Below are 16579 nucleotides of genomic sequence, written 5' to 3' on the forward strand. Positions count from 1 at the left end.
GAAGACAGCATTGTTTACTGTCTTCTTCTTTCGAATGTCAAACCATTATTGACAGAAAGAGATAAATCAAGGTTTTACTAAACAGCCGCTAAGCAACTGTTACAATTGAGAACAAAGCAATATAAATAATTGCCTTTTGTCGATGGAATAATTATTGTGTTGGTGATACCAGGTAGGGTGGGACGCGCCCTGTACGAAGAAATACTACTACCACAGTATTTTATAAAAGGTTTTAAGGGCTAAGTTTTAGTGATATTCATTCGATTCGTTAAATAAAACAAATATTAAATGGAAGTGTTATATTAAAATAATTTAAAATTATAATGAATTTTGTTAAAAAAAATGGAAATAGGAAAAATAAAGTTTTTGGAAGACACACGAGATTGAATATATTATGTTACGCCTACGTTTGATTTGTGATGTAAATTGTCAACTGATATTTTTCTATATATTTGGATTAATTAAAAGCGGAATATAACACTCATTTATAAACCAACATTCACAATTAATATTTTCTACCTAAATAAATAACATGTTATCACAGAACATACTTATAAAACAAATACATGACAGTGCAAAAATAAAAAAGTTTTTTTTTTGCCTTTTATATATACTACTACAGAAACCCTGTATTTAAACATTATGCTTACGAAATCAATAAATATTAAAACATTGTATATGTCATGCTAATGCCAGTGTCTTGCGGAACCATATCACGGTGAGGGGAGTATCGTTTGTACAACAAAGATTGTTACAAAATAGTTCCAAGGGCACAGTTTAATATACTGTATCTCCATTCTCTTATATCTATATAAAGATAGCAGTATTACATATGTATTATGTCACCCGCCTGCAGGTTATAAATAAATGCACTTCGCATATCAACTAATATAAGAAATAAATTAATTGTTTTCGTAAACCATTATTTAAGTGTCTAACTAAATCTCTCTTCATAACCTCAAAATGCACTTTAATATTTTACTGACTCAAACCAGGATAATGTCTAAAAGTTTAAATATGAATATCTAATTTGTAATAGAAAAATATTTTCATTTGCTATATATAATTAATATTTTCTTACATCAAAGGAAATCATTTTATATACATTTATAATATACTATGCTAGGGTCGAAACATTATTATTTCAACCTAACAAATCTTTTAAAACACATTTACTAAATAATTGAAGTATATGCGGAATTTCAGTTCCAGTACATGCAATTTAATTATCGTTCTCGTAATTGAAGCTGGCCTCATTAATTTGCAAGATGTATTTGTTAATTTATTTCATGAAAAACATTATCGTTTTGTTTCAATAAAACAGATGCACGCAGTATTATCACACAGGTTCTAGCATCATGCCCGTAAGATTCATTAATTATAATGATAATTATCAAAAGCATGATTGCATGTATTTTGTAGAGGTTGATCTAAATACAACTTTAGTTTTGCAGTCACAGTTTTTCATGAAAATCAGTCGACTTATATTACCATTCAATACATTTTTTTAACTTTGAATGATAAAATTAACTATCATCACAAAATGGCCTTAAATAGAAAGTAATTTATGTTCTAATATTTTAGTATAAAATCTGGCTTCAAGTTTTGTATACATTTCAGAGTTTAAATTAAAACAATTCTTCTTCAAAACCTTCTCCAGTGAGTATATGCGGGTGTCCGATAGCTGGAATACTTGGGCTGTATTCACTGGTAGCCCACAGGTATAAATTTAATGTGCGTTCTGTGCACTGTGCAATGAATCTGAAAATAGAATCATTTTAAATATTATTTGACTATACACGGCCTGGTGGTTATAAGATATGAATCTTAACCACTGATTCAAAGTTCAAATCCGGGCAAGTATAGTAAGTTAGTAACAGTAACAGCCTATTAATGTCCCACTGCTGGGCTAAGGCCTCCTCTCCCTTTTGAGGAGAAGGTTTGGAGCTTATTCCACCACGCTTCTCCAATGCTGGTTGGTAGAATACACATGCGGCAGAATTTCAATGAAATTAGACACATGCAGGTTTCCTCTCGATGTTTTCCTTCACCGTCAAGCACGAGATGAATATATAAACACAAATTAAATACATGAAAATTCAGTGGTGCTTGCCTGGGTTTGAACCCACGATCATCGGTTAAAATTCACGCGTTCTAACCACTAGGCCATCTCGACTCTTCTGAGACGAGAATGCCTAGTAAGAGTCGAGATAGTAAGTCACAATAGCCAAATTAAAATTGACATGCCAGCATAATTTTTTTGAAATATTAAATTATACTAATAATTTAACTAAAATTCAAACTAACCTTACAAATGGTCTTACATCTCCTTCATTAGCAGTCTGTAAATATTGATAGTAGAGGTGTCTGTGCTGCTTTGCTATGATCACAGGAGGGTAGCCCGCCTGCATCAGTAGTAAGTTCATAAGCAAACGGGAAGTACGCCCATTGCCATCAATGAAAGGATGGATATAGACCAGTTTATAGTGTGCAAGAGCTGCATATCTGAAAATAAAAATATATATATATATATAAAGTAGAGAAAATAAAAAATATTTTATATGTAGTAATTCTTTTTATAATTATTAGGTATTTCATCGAGATCAATTTTGTTTTATTAAAATATCATCTTGATTTTTATGGAATCTTTCTATTCCATATTTTTATTATTATTTTTTTAATAACTTAAAACATACTTCATTTTTAAACACATTTTAATAATTAAAAATAATACTAATAGTGCCTAATATTTAATTTTTTTACCTAACAGGGTGCAACTCTAATGCATCTTCAGAGTTCAACCAATCTAGGAATTGTATCATTAGTTTTTGAATCTCTGAAGGGCCTGGTGGAATGTGACCCCCAACATACACTTGGGTCCGTCTGAAGTGTCCTCCTTCCACTGGATCTACATGCCCTAAGACTCTTTTATGAATTTCCAATATATCACCCATTGTAATATCTCTTAGTCGATATAGTAATGTAGAATTAATATACTTCATAGCTGCATCTAAGCCTAAGATTTCATTATGTTCGGCTATGCTCTTTCCTGCTACTGCCATCCTAGTCTCTAGAATGCTACGAGTTTGTTGTAAAGTCATAGTGTTCCCCTCTATAGCAACAGTATGATAAATATGTTGGAAGTAAGCTTCTTTCTTTGCTCTGCATAATGCTGCATTATTTTCAGGTATTGAGAGTAATGTATCTCGTTTCTCGTCTATTTTTCGTAACATTTCTCTGTCTAAATTTTCAACTATGCTAGCTGTGCGTTGTCTGTTCATCAATGCTCCAGTGTGATCTGGATAATTAGATAAAGCTAACATATATAACTGATCTGCTTTAACAATATCTTTTTTGGTTTCCTCTAAAAATTCTCCGTAATGGTTTAATATATCTGCATGTTTTGGAGAGAGGGCGAATGCATGTTGGAAAAGTTTCATAGCTTTATCAGCCTTGCCATTTTTTTTCATCTCTAGCGCAGCGTTTAAAGATACTACTGCTTCCGCGTCACGGACCTTATCAGGTTTTTTCGCCTCGGAGGGTGATTCCTCGATGAAGGGCTCGAGATAATTGCCATATAAACCAGCTGGTATGGGCGAAAACGGCTTTGCCAATCTGACATCGTGACTTAGTAACTTGTGCAACGAAATTAATACGCCAAAAGTACAAATAACACTGGATAAAATTAATACGGTTTTACACTTATCTATAATCATTTTTATTTGGAAGTGCTTTTTCGATTCGAATGACATTGCTTCGGTTCGTGTCGATCTATCTAAAAACAACATGATTACTGGTATGAATGAAACCTAAGCTTATTGATGTTATCGCGGATTTAGTCACCATAAAAAATTTAGATTTCATCGTAAATTGCAATATTATTTCCAAACACAAATAAAAGAAACACACGTAAGGCCATACTTTTGACAGATTTAGTGACGTTTCGTTTGACATTGACGTATAGAATTATAGACTTAAAATTAAACCACAGGGATCCACGTCAGAAAAAAAGAGGATTTTTGGTGATGGTGATGAGGTTTTTCATTAATTCGTCCTTTATTGACTAAGCTAAAAATTTCACAACGATATTAATTATTTTCAAATCTTCAATAACGTTAAAATCGCAATCGCCCCAATAGTGACATAGTCAATGTAAATTCTTGATTTTATGAGTTTTAAAGGCAATATAAAATTTATTCTTTTTTTTATTATTAAAAAATGATCACAATATTTTTCAAAAGCTCTACAAAATTCTAAAATATCCTAAAAATATAAAATTGAGCTGTGACACCGTAAATATCAAAAAAAATATTTATATAGTCATTTTAGCGCAAATATTTTCGTGATAAAAAATACAATGGATCATAATATATTTTTAATTTACATGTGATGCTTAATATAAATTAATTTTTGTAAACATTTATGTTTTTGACCTCGAAACAAACCTTACAAGTTCCGAATTAGGCCATTCTAAGCGAATTCACTATTCTGCTACATGCGTCCAGATTTATTAGAAATTAGTTCGTTGTGGATTTTTTAATAATAATAATGCTATTTTTAAGGAATTACTAATGTTTATATTTATCCCTCCAATAGGCAAGGGGTCAGGATCGAACCTGCGGCTTTTATCTCGCTAGGCGGTCCGTAAACCATTACGCTATTGCCGCTTGTTATGTAACCCGTTGTCTTTAAACTTTGCATACAAGATGAATGACATCGTCGGCTTACTAAGATGTATATTTCATATTATTAAGAAAAAATTTGAAGGTAATTGAAAAAACCTATCTGAATCTGGTATTCTATAACAAGAATATTGCATTATTTTAATCATTTAACCTAAATTAATTTAAATTTTAAATTAAACCTAATTTTACAATTATTTCGCTTGTAAAAGCGCTTGAATAAAATATATAATATATTTATTACTTTGATTTAAGAGATAAACATATACAGTTATACCAGCTTTGATTTTGACCTGGGTTACAAAATGAAATTGGATATGCTATTTCAAATTTCCAATCAGTTGTCAGTTACACTTAAATTCGACATTTAAACACACAATTCCCGATGTGCTGCATTTGATAGCAGTAAATTCGCGAATGCAACAAAATGCGTACCTAGCAAGAAGCAGGAGCTGCAATATACTTTTAAGTAACAAGATACATCAATGTCGTCAATAAATAAATATGTCATGTTTTTAACATAAATAATATAAGACGTTATTCTAGTGTTGGTGGCTGGCACCAGCAGATTCCGGATTCCAGCTTCAAATATTATTGGGTTTTTCTGTAAATTTACGTAGCAGCCAGTTAATGGTAATGCCCATGAAGATAAATCATTGTCTCTTCAATCTCGTAGGGTAGGGTCTCATCGGATTGTGAGGGAATAAAAAGATTAGCTTAATGTAATATTCCACCAACCCTAAAATTACACTGGAGCAGCGTGGTGGAATAAGCTCCAAATCTCCTCAAAAAAAAGGGAGAGGCGGCTTTTAGCCCAGCAGTGTGACATTCACAGGCTGTTACGGATAATGTAAAATTGCCGCTATGGCTAAAATAGGTTAATAGGACACATTTAAACTTAAATTCGTTTCATACATTATTAAGTTTTTAAATAAATTATTTAATATCGTTGAAATGCATCAATCAATTCATCTTGCTGTACCTTCATGTCAAAATACATCACGTAACAGACAGAAATATTAATTCGAATAATGCTTCAGTAATTTTCGGAACGAAGACTATATATTTTATTTATTTTATATTTTACTTATTTTGATGAATGTCCATTTCAAAGGTGCTTTATCTCACAGGATTGGATTACCAGGAAAACGGGTTTCATTATACAAGACATTTTTAATGAGACATCTGACGGGCGAAATCTTATCACCCGCGAAATAAACGACGCGGCTCTCAATCGTATCTGTTTATTCAATGTTTTAATACTTTCAACATTCTCTCGAATAAATAACAAAATCTTACATGTTAACATTCAGATCATCATTAAAATATATCCTTTAACGCTAAACAAATAATATTATAATATAAAACTAACGTAAAATTAATAATTTTAATATTCTGCTAACCCCAGCCTTATGGGCTTAAGCTGCTTGATCGCTTTTAATAGAGTGCGATCAGAGAATTTAAGGGTCGGTTTCATTAACACGTATAAGCACAATAATACTGCGATTTAACGATCACTCTCCGTTTATTGCTGACTAGATCTTACACAATGTAAGCACTTGTCTATCTCAAGGCATAACTCTTTGTTACCGCAAATTGTATTAGTTTAGTATGTCCACTATCAATTCCTTGAAGGAACTCGCGGCTGAACAAAAGACTGAGCCACAAAATAGCAATAAATAAGTTGCTGACCTCGCCAATGCTGCGTTCAGCCTTTTTACGATTATTGCTTACCAAATGGAGACACTATACAAGTCTTACTTCTACGTTAAACGCTAAACTTTATGGCAGTATCGTAGATAATAAGAAAGTAATCAATTCGAGAACCTCATAATCAAGCAGCTTAGAGATGGGTTGGCTGCGGTCGCTGACAACTACCACGGATCGTCGATTTCTTGGATATATTTGTTGTAACCGATTTTATAATGAAATTAATAAACAGCAAATTATTAGTGCTCTATAAAAAATCTGCAGTGTGTGGTAGTTCTAGCATCTTTTAAACGACGTTTACATTAACAGTGGCAAGAATACATACGCCAATTTCCTATGTCGAAATTGGCTACAAGCTCTTAATACAAAACTTAAAATTAAAACAAAACATTGCTCACGATTTGATATATTTTTACTAACTGCTAACGAAATAAAATAAATTGATACATGAATAGATTTCTTCTTGTAATCGTGTTTACATTAATAACGATATTTTAATTTTATTGCTCTTTCCAAACAATTTACACTTCATATTTATTTATAATTTTTTTTTACGATTATATAACTCTAATCCATGCGTATTATTTAATTTTTAACTTACTAGATGTATTAATTATATTGTATACAATTTAGAACAACTCATTCCAGTTTTTCAAGAAAACAATTCGTGCGCCCAGCGCCTCACATACCTTTTGTTTTTTGTTTGGCTAATAAACTATTAATAACATAAACATTTTATATAACAGACCTCACAGCCTGACATGGAACTAACTAATGATAATTGCTTAATAAAATATACCCTTAAACGTTCTCAATTGAAAAAAAAACTTTTGTTTTTTAATATATAGTCCATAAATTTTGCAATAAGAGTATTATATCTTAATAAGTACACCGAAAAAATGTCAATGCTATATAAAATAAGATAATTCCATAAAATGTTTGGTTAATAAATTCATAAAAGTTTTTTTCAATAACGTTGAGAAATTCTGATATATTTTCAAATGCAGTACCAAAATTTGAAATAAAATAAATACGAAAAATAATTTTGAATGAAATTTGTGAGTCAAGATGGACCATTGGATACAGCACGGTTTTAGTTGCTTAATTGGTAATTACTTCTTCTTGCGCTCCAAGATGAAGGAATATACATCGTGAGGAAACCTGCATGTTTCATAAGAATTCTGCTACATGTATCCACCAAGCACTTACTGGAGCAGCTTTGTGTAGTAATGCCTTTTCCTTAAAAGGAGAGGAGATTTACTAGATAAGACTGCTCAAAAAATGGCGACAGAAAAGTAATGAAGTATGTGCGTATTTTATATTTCGAACTTTAATTAAAATGACAATTATAGAGTTAAGTCATTGATTAATTCTGCACAGATAAAAAATAAAATACGGGCAAGCACACATATTACTGAAAATTGATTCATGACGTTTGGTAAAAGTGTGAAAGGAGACTTACGTTAATTCTTATTTTCATATTTTAATGATGAAATGAAACATAGAAGTCAGTAAAATTTAAAGCTAATTCATACTGCAAGCATCAGACAAACTGAAACATTTACTGGGGAATCTACTTTATTCATACAAATACTTATTATCTCGTGACCGCCTCGAATAATGTGGACTAGTCCTTACAATTCCTGAAGTTCTTAAAACTTGTATTTAATGGCACATAGAGTCCACCAAGATCATGGTGGAGTAGAATGAACAGCCGAGGGTGATCATGGTGCCCATGGCAATTGATGAGTGATATGCACGGAAGGTCTTCAGAACACGCAAGTAACGAGGACAGTGAGCCAACTCTCCGAGAATAAGGCGACCAATCTGAAAAAAAAACATTTTTTAAAACAGATTCTAGTTTTTGGTACTATGTAATTGTTAATGGTTACTAATACCAAGTTAATTACTCAAGTTAGATAAAAACTTAAGATAATATATACTATGCATTATTTGTCTACATGTATGAATAACTACCAGGATTTCTCTTCGCGGCAATATACATAGCGGCATAATTTTTTTTCATAGACTATTTTAATAACCAAGACATATACGGACTACTTTAAGCGTGCAATACATGGATAGATTTCTTCTTGTAATCGGGTAAATTTTTATATAGCCAAGATGGCCTAGTGGTTTGAACGCGAGAATCTTAACCGATGATCGTGGGTTTGAAGCCCAGCCAAGTACCACTGAATTTTCATGTGCTTAATTTGTATTTATAATTCATCTCGTGCTTGACAGTGAAGGAAAACACCGTGAGGAAACCTGCATGTGTCTTATTTCACCGAAATTCTGTCACATGTCTATTCCATCAACCCGCATTGGTGCAGCGTGGTTTCCATGAAACTGCTCCAATGCGAGTGCTAAGCTCCAAACCTCAAAAAGTAGAGAAGGCTTTAGCCCAGCAGTGGGACATTCACAGGCTGTTACATTACAAATTTTTATAATCAAGACATATACGGACTACTTTTAAGCGTTATTAGTTAAATAATGCTGTCTTCTTCTTTTTAATTTTCAATCGATAGTGAAAGAAAGAGATAAACCAATGTTTTACCAAACAGTTACTAAGCAACGTTTATAAGTAAGGCTAATAATTTCTGACATATTTATTAGTTACTGCTAACGTCACAAAATGTATTTCAGTTATTAAAATGGTTTAAGGTTTCACTTTCAAACGTACCTAATAAATTGTTTCACGGTATTATGATATATTTAGACACGGCTAATGCGTAAATTTATTTGCATGTGAAATTAAATACCCAACATCTGTTTTCAACTACTCTCAAGGATTCATTTGACTGACAGACGAATTGAGGACAAATAAAAAAATTCAAAAATTTTATCATTTTGTGACCACGCAAAAGTTTCTATAATTACATTTCCGAGATATGTGTATTCGTTTTGGGCGGTAAACATTAAAGGAATACGAAGATATACAACTTCGATTTCGAAGTAAAAGTATTTATTTTTGCTGGTGGGTTGATTGCCCGACGCGATACGGAGTGGTCAATTAATAAAACTTAACAAAAATTTCTTAGTCGGCTCCTACGATACCCACGGCTCAAGGTGCTAAGCTAAAAATGAACTCTTTACTAGGTTACTATCAAATATGCAGTATCATTAGATCTATAAAACCTTTTTTGAGTGATGTTACTTAAAAAATTAAATGGCTGATAAAATAGCTGCAGTATATTACGAATACAGTGTAAAATATCTTTAGTATGTTGACTTTTTTCTTTAGTTAGCTTAAGTTACTCACTTCCTGTCCTCCCCCTGCGGCTTCTTCCATCTGTGTCTTGACGTGCTTGGCTCGCAACATCGGTCTAACGAGCCACAAGCGGACGTACGCCTCTATACTGAATACGACTAACAGAAGTGCTAGCTGTAACAATAAATGATATTTTAAAATTAGAACAATCATTCTTTTTTCAAATTGACGGATAAAATATTTTGTTATATGTTTTTAGTTACAGCAAAATGAAAAATTAATCTAAATTATATTCCACGATATTTCAGTGATTCGCGCGTGTTTTAGTAATAACAAATAAACATACAAACAGGCCAATCTTGGTACTTGTAGTTTTATAATTAAGAATTTATAACATAGGATATAAGATTGGATGAGGATAACATGATAATTGAATAATAACAAATTTTTATAATTAATGAATATATCTTTCCTAGCGAGACAACAAGGCTTGGATTGTAGTAAAAATTATTTAATTGAGTACTGTAATATTATTTTATTTAAAACAGATAACCATAAAACCCATTTGCTTTCTGCCAGCAAATGGGTTTTATGGTTTGTGATCACCATATAATATACTGGCACTGTAAAAAATATAAACCAGTCCATCATTTATATCGCCAATGCGTCACCAACCAACATATTGTGAGAAGTTGAATGTGCCTATCCTGCAGTTATATTTGCAGATCTCTCTCTGTTATCTTTATCTACATTCATTGAACCTTGTAAGGCACCTGTCACTCTATCTGCGATAGAGTCAATCATGATAAAAAAATATTCTTTTATTTAAAAATAAAGCTTGACATTACTGACTAAATTACATTATTATACTCAATACGATTAAATGGTGCTTATTACATTAAAACCATTTTCTAATGGCTATTATTATATTATTAGAGTATTCATTCTAAATAAGTGTCAAGGTTAGGCTACAGTAATGTGAAATGTAATTATAGATTGCGTTATGTCTATACAAAATTACATTATTCATTCATTAATCAAATGTTTTAGAGAACGCGTAATGTTTATTACTCGTAGACTTTAATATAAAAAAAATATTACTAAACACATTAAAAAAAAACATATAAAAATATTTTTATTTTTATATATTATCTACCAATTGTAAAAACATTTACACTGAACTGTACGTCAAATATAATTTTTCATAATATTTTTAATTTACATATACGTTTAATATATTAAAACAGGTTTTAAAAAAAGTGTTCATTTGTTTTCAATATTGGTTCCTGATCAATTTAATTAATCGAAACAAAATCGTATTACATTCTATAAACCTTTAATCTGGCAAAATTATTAAGGTCAATGAGATTAATTCAAGTGAAAAGGCCAAGGTTATAAATAGGCGCCAATTTAGTCGAAAAAAAAAACAAGTACAGACAGCTGTTAGAGGTTTTTAGACTTTGAAAGTATTTATAGATACATATACATTTATTATTGATTTGATTGTATTTTCTTTATTTGTTGTTAATGAGGTTTTATAGTTGTGAAGCATATTTTTTTTCATTAGTCGTAACGTACGTCCCGTAGCTACTTTAGCTTAAGTTATTAATATTCATTATTATTATATTTAAAAAACTTTTTTTTAGTAACATATAATATGTATTAATTTTTAAGACTACGTCGTTTGTCTAGTGGCTAGACATGAAGCCGCAGATACCGAGTTCATTGGTTCAAACCCCAGCTCCCAGGTCGGGCTAAAAGTTATTGGGTTTTTCTTTCACTCCCCTGCCTCGGAAAGCACCGTTGGTTCAGCGCCTGAACTTGTCCGATAGTTTTGGATTTTCCTCATCGGATTATTATTATAGAGCCTGATACTAGCCTTCCTGGAGATTGGCCGCCGTGGCCGAAATCGATCAGAATGATATCACTATCATGATTTTTTCAAAAATATAGCATTGATTTTATGTACTTACTTGTACCCAGGAAGTGTTTTCAAAGTGAGTTAGGCATTGCGTCCGGAAGTACGCTAGCACAGCCAGCAGGCTCACTAGCGAGTTGAACGCGTAGTACACAGGAAACAGCACAGTCTGAACGCGGCCGAATTCGTGGCGAGGAAGGGCAAAGTACAGAACAATTCCTGGAAAGAAAGAGATAGATATATTTTTACAATTAAAACTTAAATGATGTTAAAATAACTTTTTATTTTTTTCAATAACGAATTGTGTCTAACACGTAAATGTTCTACTGCTGGTCTTTGACCTTTTTTCTCCTAAAGGGAAAGGGCTTCTGGGGCTTATTATTCTGCTTACCTGTACACAGGTTTAGTGAGTAAGAAATTATTGTTTTGTTTGGTAAGGTCATATTAATATATGTAGTCCAGGAAGGACATTAGTCTATCAATCATTTGTTATCGCAGGAGCAAATTGAGTAATGGAGTTCTATCATCGTAGGAAGTTTATTAATGATAAAATAAGTCTGCTATTTGTATGTATATAGCAGGAAAACCTGCATAAATATAATTAAACTATTTCAATCTAAGCACTAAATAAAAGATATATAAATAAATTATGTACTACACAGTGAACAGTAAACTTGTTATAAATGAATTCAATTATATTTCTCATTTCTGTTGCCGTCATATAACTACATCGTTTTACGCTTATGTTTTTATTTTACGTCATATTCACACAATATCGTCAATGAATCATGATTGCGATGTAAAAAAATTGCTGTAATACATGGATTCGAGGAGATTTTAATGTTAATAAAAATGAGATAAATTCCGCATACATGTTAATATATATTCAAGGTACTACGCAGGGGATATTGGCACACTCGAAGAGAAACAGTTGTAGTTAGATTCAAATAAACTTGTATCTTATACTTCTCCATAACATCCATGAGAAGTCTCGAAATAAATGATTTTGACAAAGCGTTTATAATATTACAATCGTAGTAGCTAAACCTGCCGCCTTGTCTGCATCAAGTACGCAGCCAATAATGTAACGACAACGCCTTGTTCAAAAAACATACTATAATATATAAACATACTATATATGAAATGTTGATAATTTCACTATCAAGTTTTAAGTTTATTTTTAAGGAGTCGCTCTTAGAATTGGAATAACTTCTTCACTTCTTCACTTCTTCATTCACGGCTACTTTTATTTACAAAATGATCATTTTACTAATAATAAATGATCTATTTTTTTATGTAATCTAACTGTAAAACAGACGTAAGTTTCAATGATAGAATAAAATTTACTATGATCTTTTGCGAATAACATAATCATGAAGCAAGTCTCGAGTCTCGAGTGAAAACACCCGGGAGACTAAGGAGACTTGTTAATCTGGCAAAAAGCCGGGACTTCGAGACACGAGACGTCCCGGGACCAAACCTTAATAGCTCTACAGTTAAATACTACATTATTTAATATATGTGATGTAAACAAACATAAATACGGTGTAAATGCTTAAACTTTGATTGCATCTTAATTATATTTAAATTGTTTACAATTCCTCGTATAATATTGTAAAATTAACATCATATAATTTGCTTCACCGACACATGGTGCACATGCCGGTAATTGTTTTAAATTGAGACCTTGTTTTGGGAATTTAATTTTAAGGATTTCAAAGAAGTTATATTTAAATTGTCAGTGATCTTATGTTAACATATATCATGACCCTTATTTATAAAGCTATAAGAGTGACATGTTTATTCGAAATTACGATAATTTTGTAACAATTACATAACATTTTATTTTGGCAACGTTTAAGCTGCATCATTCTTAAGCAATTAGGGTTCTTGTTTATGATTTTCAAATTATTTGCACGAATGTTTGTGAGATGAATACAAATTTGATTAATTATAAATTGCATGATTTTATGTTATCTTTTGCAATAAAACGTATTAACAAATGCGCCATTGATGGGAAAGGTCAATCAATTTTGTTAAGCCTAGAGAGCTCAAATACGAAATAATTTGGTAGGTGTAAAATCACGATGGAGATTGATCAGTGCTGCAAATAGAAGCTGGCAAATGCTTCACTGATGGATTAAAAATTTGGGCTTATTCCACCACGCAGTTCCGGTTGTAGAATTAGGTGTTCAATTTGTGTAGGTTTCAACACGATATATAAGAAATATATCATTCTACCTAGCACGAGATAAATTATAAACACAAATTAAGCACATGAAAACTCAGTGGTGCTTGCCTGGATTCGATCTCGTTATCCATATATTTTATTCACTTGTCTACTATAAACATATATACCAACACACATACACAAAAAGCCCTTTTTAAAAATCAAGAATCGAGTTTTTACAACTTCGAAATTTAACCAAAACTGTTTTATGTACCTACTAGCTGTAGGTCCCGACTTTGTAAAGGTATTTTTTTTATGTAAGAGATGACAAAGTTACAGGTGGTTCACCTGATGATAGTGGCTACTATCGCTCATGGGCACCCGTAACATTAGAGGGACCCTTCAAGTTAAAATTTCTAAAAATCCTTTCATAGCGAGCGTCTACGTCGCGAAAGGAATAATTATGCTTATTTTCATGTAAATCGGAACTATGCTTTCGGAGATCTCGTTATGAGTGAGGCAGTGATTTGTATTTCACTTATTCACGTATTACTTAGTCAATAAATATTTTGACGGTATTTGTAAATTTTCAATCGACCTTCCTCTCAAAGACGCTTTACGTTAGGAGACCGGATACATGTAATTGGTAGCTCACCGCCAATAAGGAGAGAATGAAAAACTTAAGTCGTTTTATGTAGAGTCGGCATAGTTTTTTTTAATATTTAATAAAAACATGTCATCTTCATGTACATTTAAAATTTAAGAAAAATATAATCGTTACATTATTATTTAATTCTACAAAATAATATTATGCAAAGATTTTTTTTATTTTCATCGTTCCAATTTTATGAATTGAGTTAGATTTTTTAATATATAATTTAAATAAAGCTTATTTTATTTAAAATTATTACCAAAATATATTTTTACAAATTTTGTAATATACATATGTATATTATAAACGCGTTAAAGTGATTTTACTTGTAAACTGTACGTTAAACTGGTGTAACGTTTATGGAGAAGTAGGGACAGAGTCGTAAAGCGACCGACAAACTAAGCTATATAAGGAGGGTAAAATCAGAAAATATGTAACACACGATATTCCAAAAATAAAATGAACCTACACGTTTTAATTTTATTATTTTATATATCATACTAGCTAAATTCAACAGACGTCTGATATATACCTAAATATTGTATGGCAATCGCTTGCCTAATACATATATTCTAATTATTGTCGTGGCGATGTTATGGGACATTTATTTAGCTTTAAACTTTAAATAGTTTGTATATATTGCGTAATGATAACGAAATAACAACTTCTTTATAAGTGTTGTTTGATATTGTTAATACTATGATGGAAATAATCTTTTTTTTATTTAAATTAATAACACGTGTGTTTATGGTTCTTTCGACTTTCGAAAGAATATGCATATTACGATTTTTATTAGTTTTAATAGTATGAAACTAACAGTCATTATTTTAACAAAAGTCGATTTAAATTTTTAATCTATTTCTTATTTTATACTAATATAAAAAATCTGAGGAGGTTGTTCGTTTTAACGCGCAGTCTCTGGAACTAATAGATGGATTTGACAAAAACTTTTATAATTTGATAGCGCAATTGAGCGTCTTTGATCTAGAAGCTAATGATATCACTAAACGTTTTTAGTGTTTGATGATCTTTCTGGTTCAAAACTTGTTCTGTACACCGTTATTCTCGATAAAGAAATCTTAGCAATTATACCATTTCTGGATTTCATTTAAGATTACAAAACTGTCGCAGTTCTAATTATCTGTATACTGATAAATTGTTCATGAAATGAGTGCCACAATTCTCAACAAGTCCAGGTGATTAAAATGATAAAGTTAAAATGTATGAAACAAATTTCATTTACTACCAGAATATCCGGACCGTAGGATATAAATAGTCCAAAAATATTTTTATATTTATAGCTAGGTTATTACCACTTACCAGATATCAAAGTCATCCATATTTGAGCGCCAAGATGTGTGGCCACAGCTCCTACATACAGAGCACGCCAGCCACGCAGATTACCGATGGAGCCAGACCTGGTCATCCAAGCGATAACCACAAGTACTGCTAGTGCTACGTGGAACGGCTGAGTTGTTTTCGTCGCGATTCTGCAAATTAAATGAGAATATTTTGATATTTTATATATATGACTGACCCATTGGCGCAGTTGGCAGTGAACTCTGCCTACCACTCCGGGGTTAAAGGTTCAATTCCCGTCCCGATTTTGAGTGTGTTATGTATAAAAGTATGTATTATATATTTTTAAATGAATATATTTTATTTTATTTGTTAGTAAGATGAGAAAAGATTTGACATGATAACCATTAATAAGAAGTTTATTTATATTTTAAAATATAATACTAGGCGTTATTTTGTTCTTTATTTTATTTCTTTATTTATAAAGTATACAATCGATGTAAATACATCAATATCACATAATAAGTATCAGGGAAATACGTTGAATTTCGTATCAGTGGTCGTTTAGTTTATTTTTTATAGAAACAAAAGCAATCGTATTTTTAGAACACAGATAGTGTACTGACATGCGGATTATTGAATTAGACTATACGTGTTGATATTACGTACATTTATTGTTTTTTATTTAATTATATTTATTTCAAGATTGTAAAAGTAATAAATAGTATTGCATATTTCAACGTAATCGTTTAATTTTTTGAACCCATTGCAAGTAATTTTTGTTTTTTATGAATTCTAAAGAAACGAAACATTGGTTTACGAAGGCATATATACATACACAAAAACATTTTTTATATTAACATTGCTGTCTGTTTATATATGTAAATGATGATTATTATATTGTATTCAAGAAATATTTTGTTGAAATTAAATGCAA

The 16579-nt window shown here is 31.2% G+C and overlaps 2 protein-coding genes across 2 annotated transcripts in view; both read right to left on the reverse strand.

Annotated features, from left to right (window-relative positions):
• Window positions 1-304: 304 nt before the first annotated feature.
• On the reverse strand, window positions 305-3940 carry LOC126770259 (protein adenylyltransferase Fic). The gene is made up of 3 exons (XM_050489556.1): window positions 2764-3940; window positions 2308-2505; window positions 305-1761 (listed from the first exon to the last, which is right to left on the reverse strand). Exons 1-3 carry the CDS (start codon window positions 3786-3788, stop codon window positions 1629-1631), a joined length of 1356 nt encoding a protein of 451 aa, XP_050345513.1. The 5' UTR covers window positions 3789-3940; the 3' UTR covers window positions 305-1628.
• A 1970-nt stretch (window positions 3941-5910) lies between these two features.
• LOC126770411 (transmembrane protein 205) overlaps window positions 5911-16579 on the reverse strand; it is a 41559-nt gene continuing 30890 nt past the window's right edge. Inside the window, exons 2-5 of the mRNA XM_050489806.1 lie at window positions 15664-15833; window positions 11577-11740; window positions 9655-9777; window positions 5911-8219 (exon numbers count right to left, since the gene is read on the reverse strand). Coding sequence (XP_050345763.1) covers window positions 8058-8219; window positions 9655-9777; window positions 11577-11740; window positions 15664-15833 — 619 coding nt within the window. The 3' untranslated portion in view covers window positions 5911-8057. The remainder of the gene's footprint in view (window positions 8220-9654; window positions 9778-11576; window positions 11741-15663; window positions 15834-16579) is intronic.

The sequence above is a fragment of the Nymphalis io genome, chromosome 1 (assembly GCF_905147045.1).
Source record: "Nymphalis io chromosome 1, ilAglIoxx1.1, whole genome shotgun sequence".
Lineage (NCBI taxonomy): Eukaryota > Metazoa > Arthropoda > Insecta > Lepidoptera > Nymphalidae > Nymphalis > Nymphalis io.

Coding starts and splice junctions, on each gene's coding strand:
- LOC126770259 (XM_050489556.1), bottom strand. CDS start 3,788: ATGTTGTTTTTAGATAGATCGACACGAACCGAAGCAATGTCATTCGAA. Junction 2,506..2,763: donor TTAGAGTTGCACCCTGTTAG/GTAAAAAAATTA, acceptor TTTTATTTTCAG/ATATGCAGCTCTTGCACACT. Junction 1,762..2,307: donor GATGTAAGACCATTTGTAAG/GTTAGTTTGAAT, acceptor TTCTATTTTCAG/ATTCATTGCACAGTGCACAG.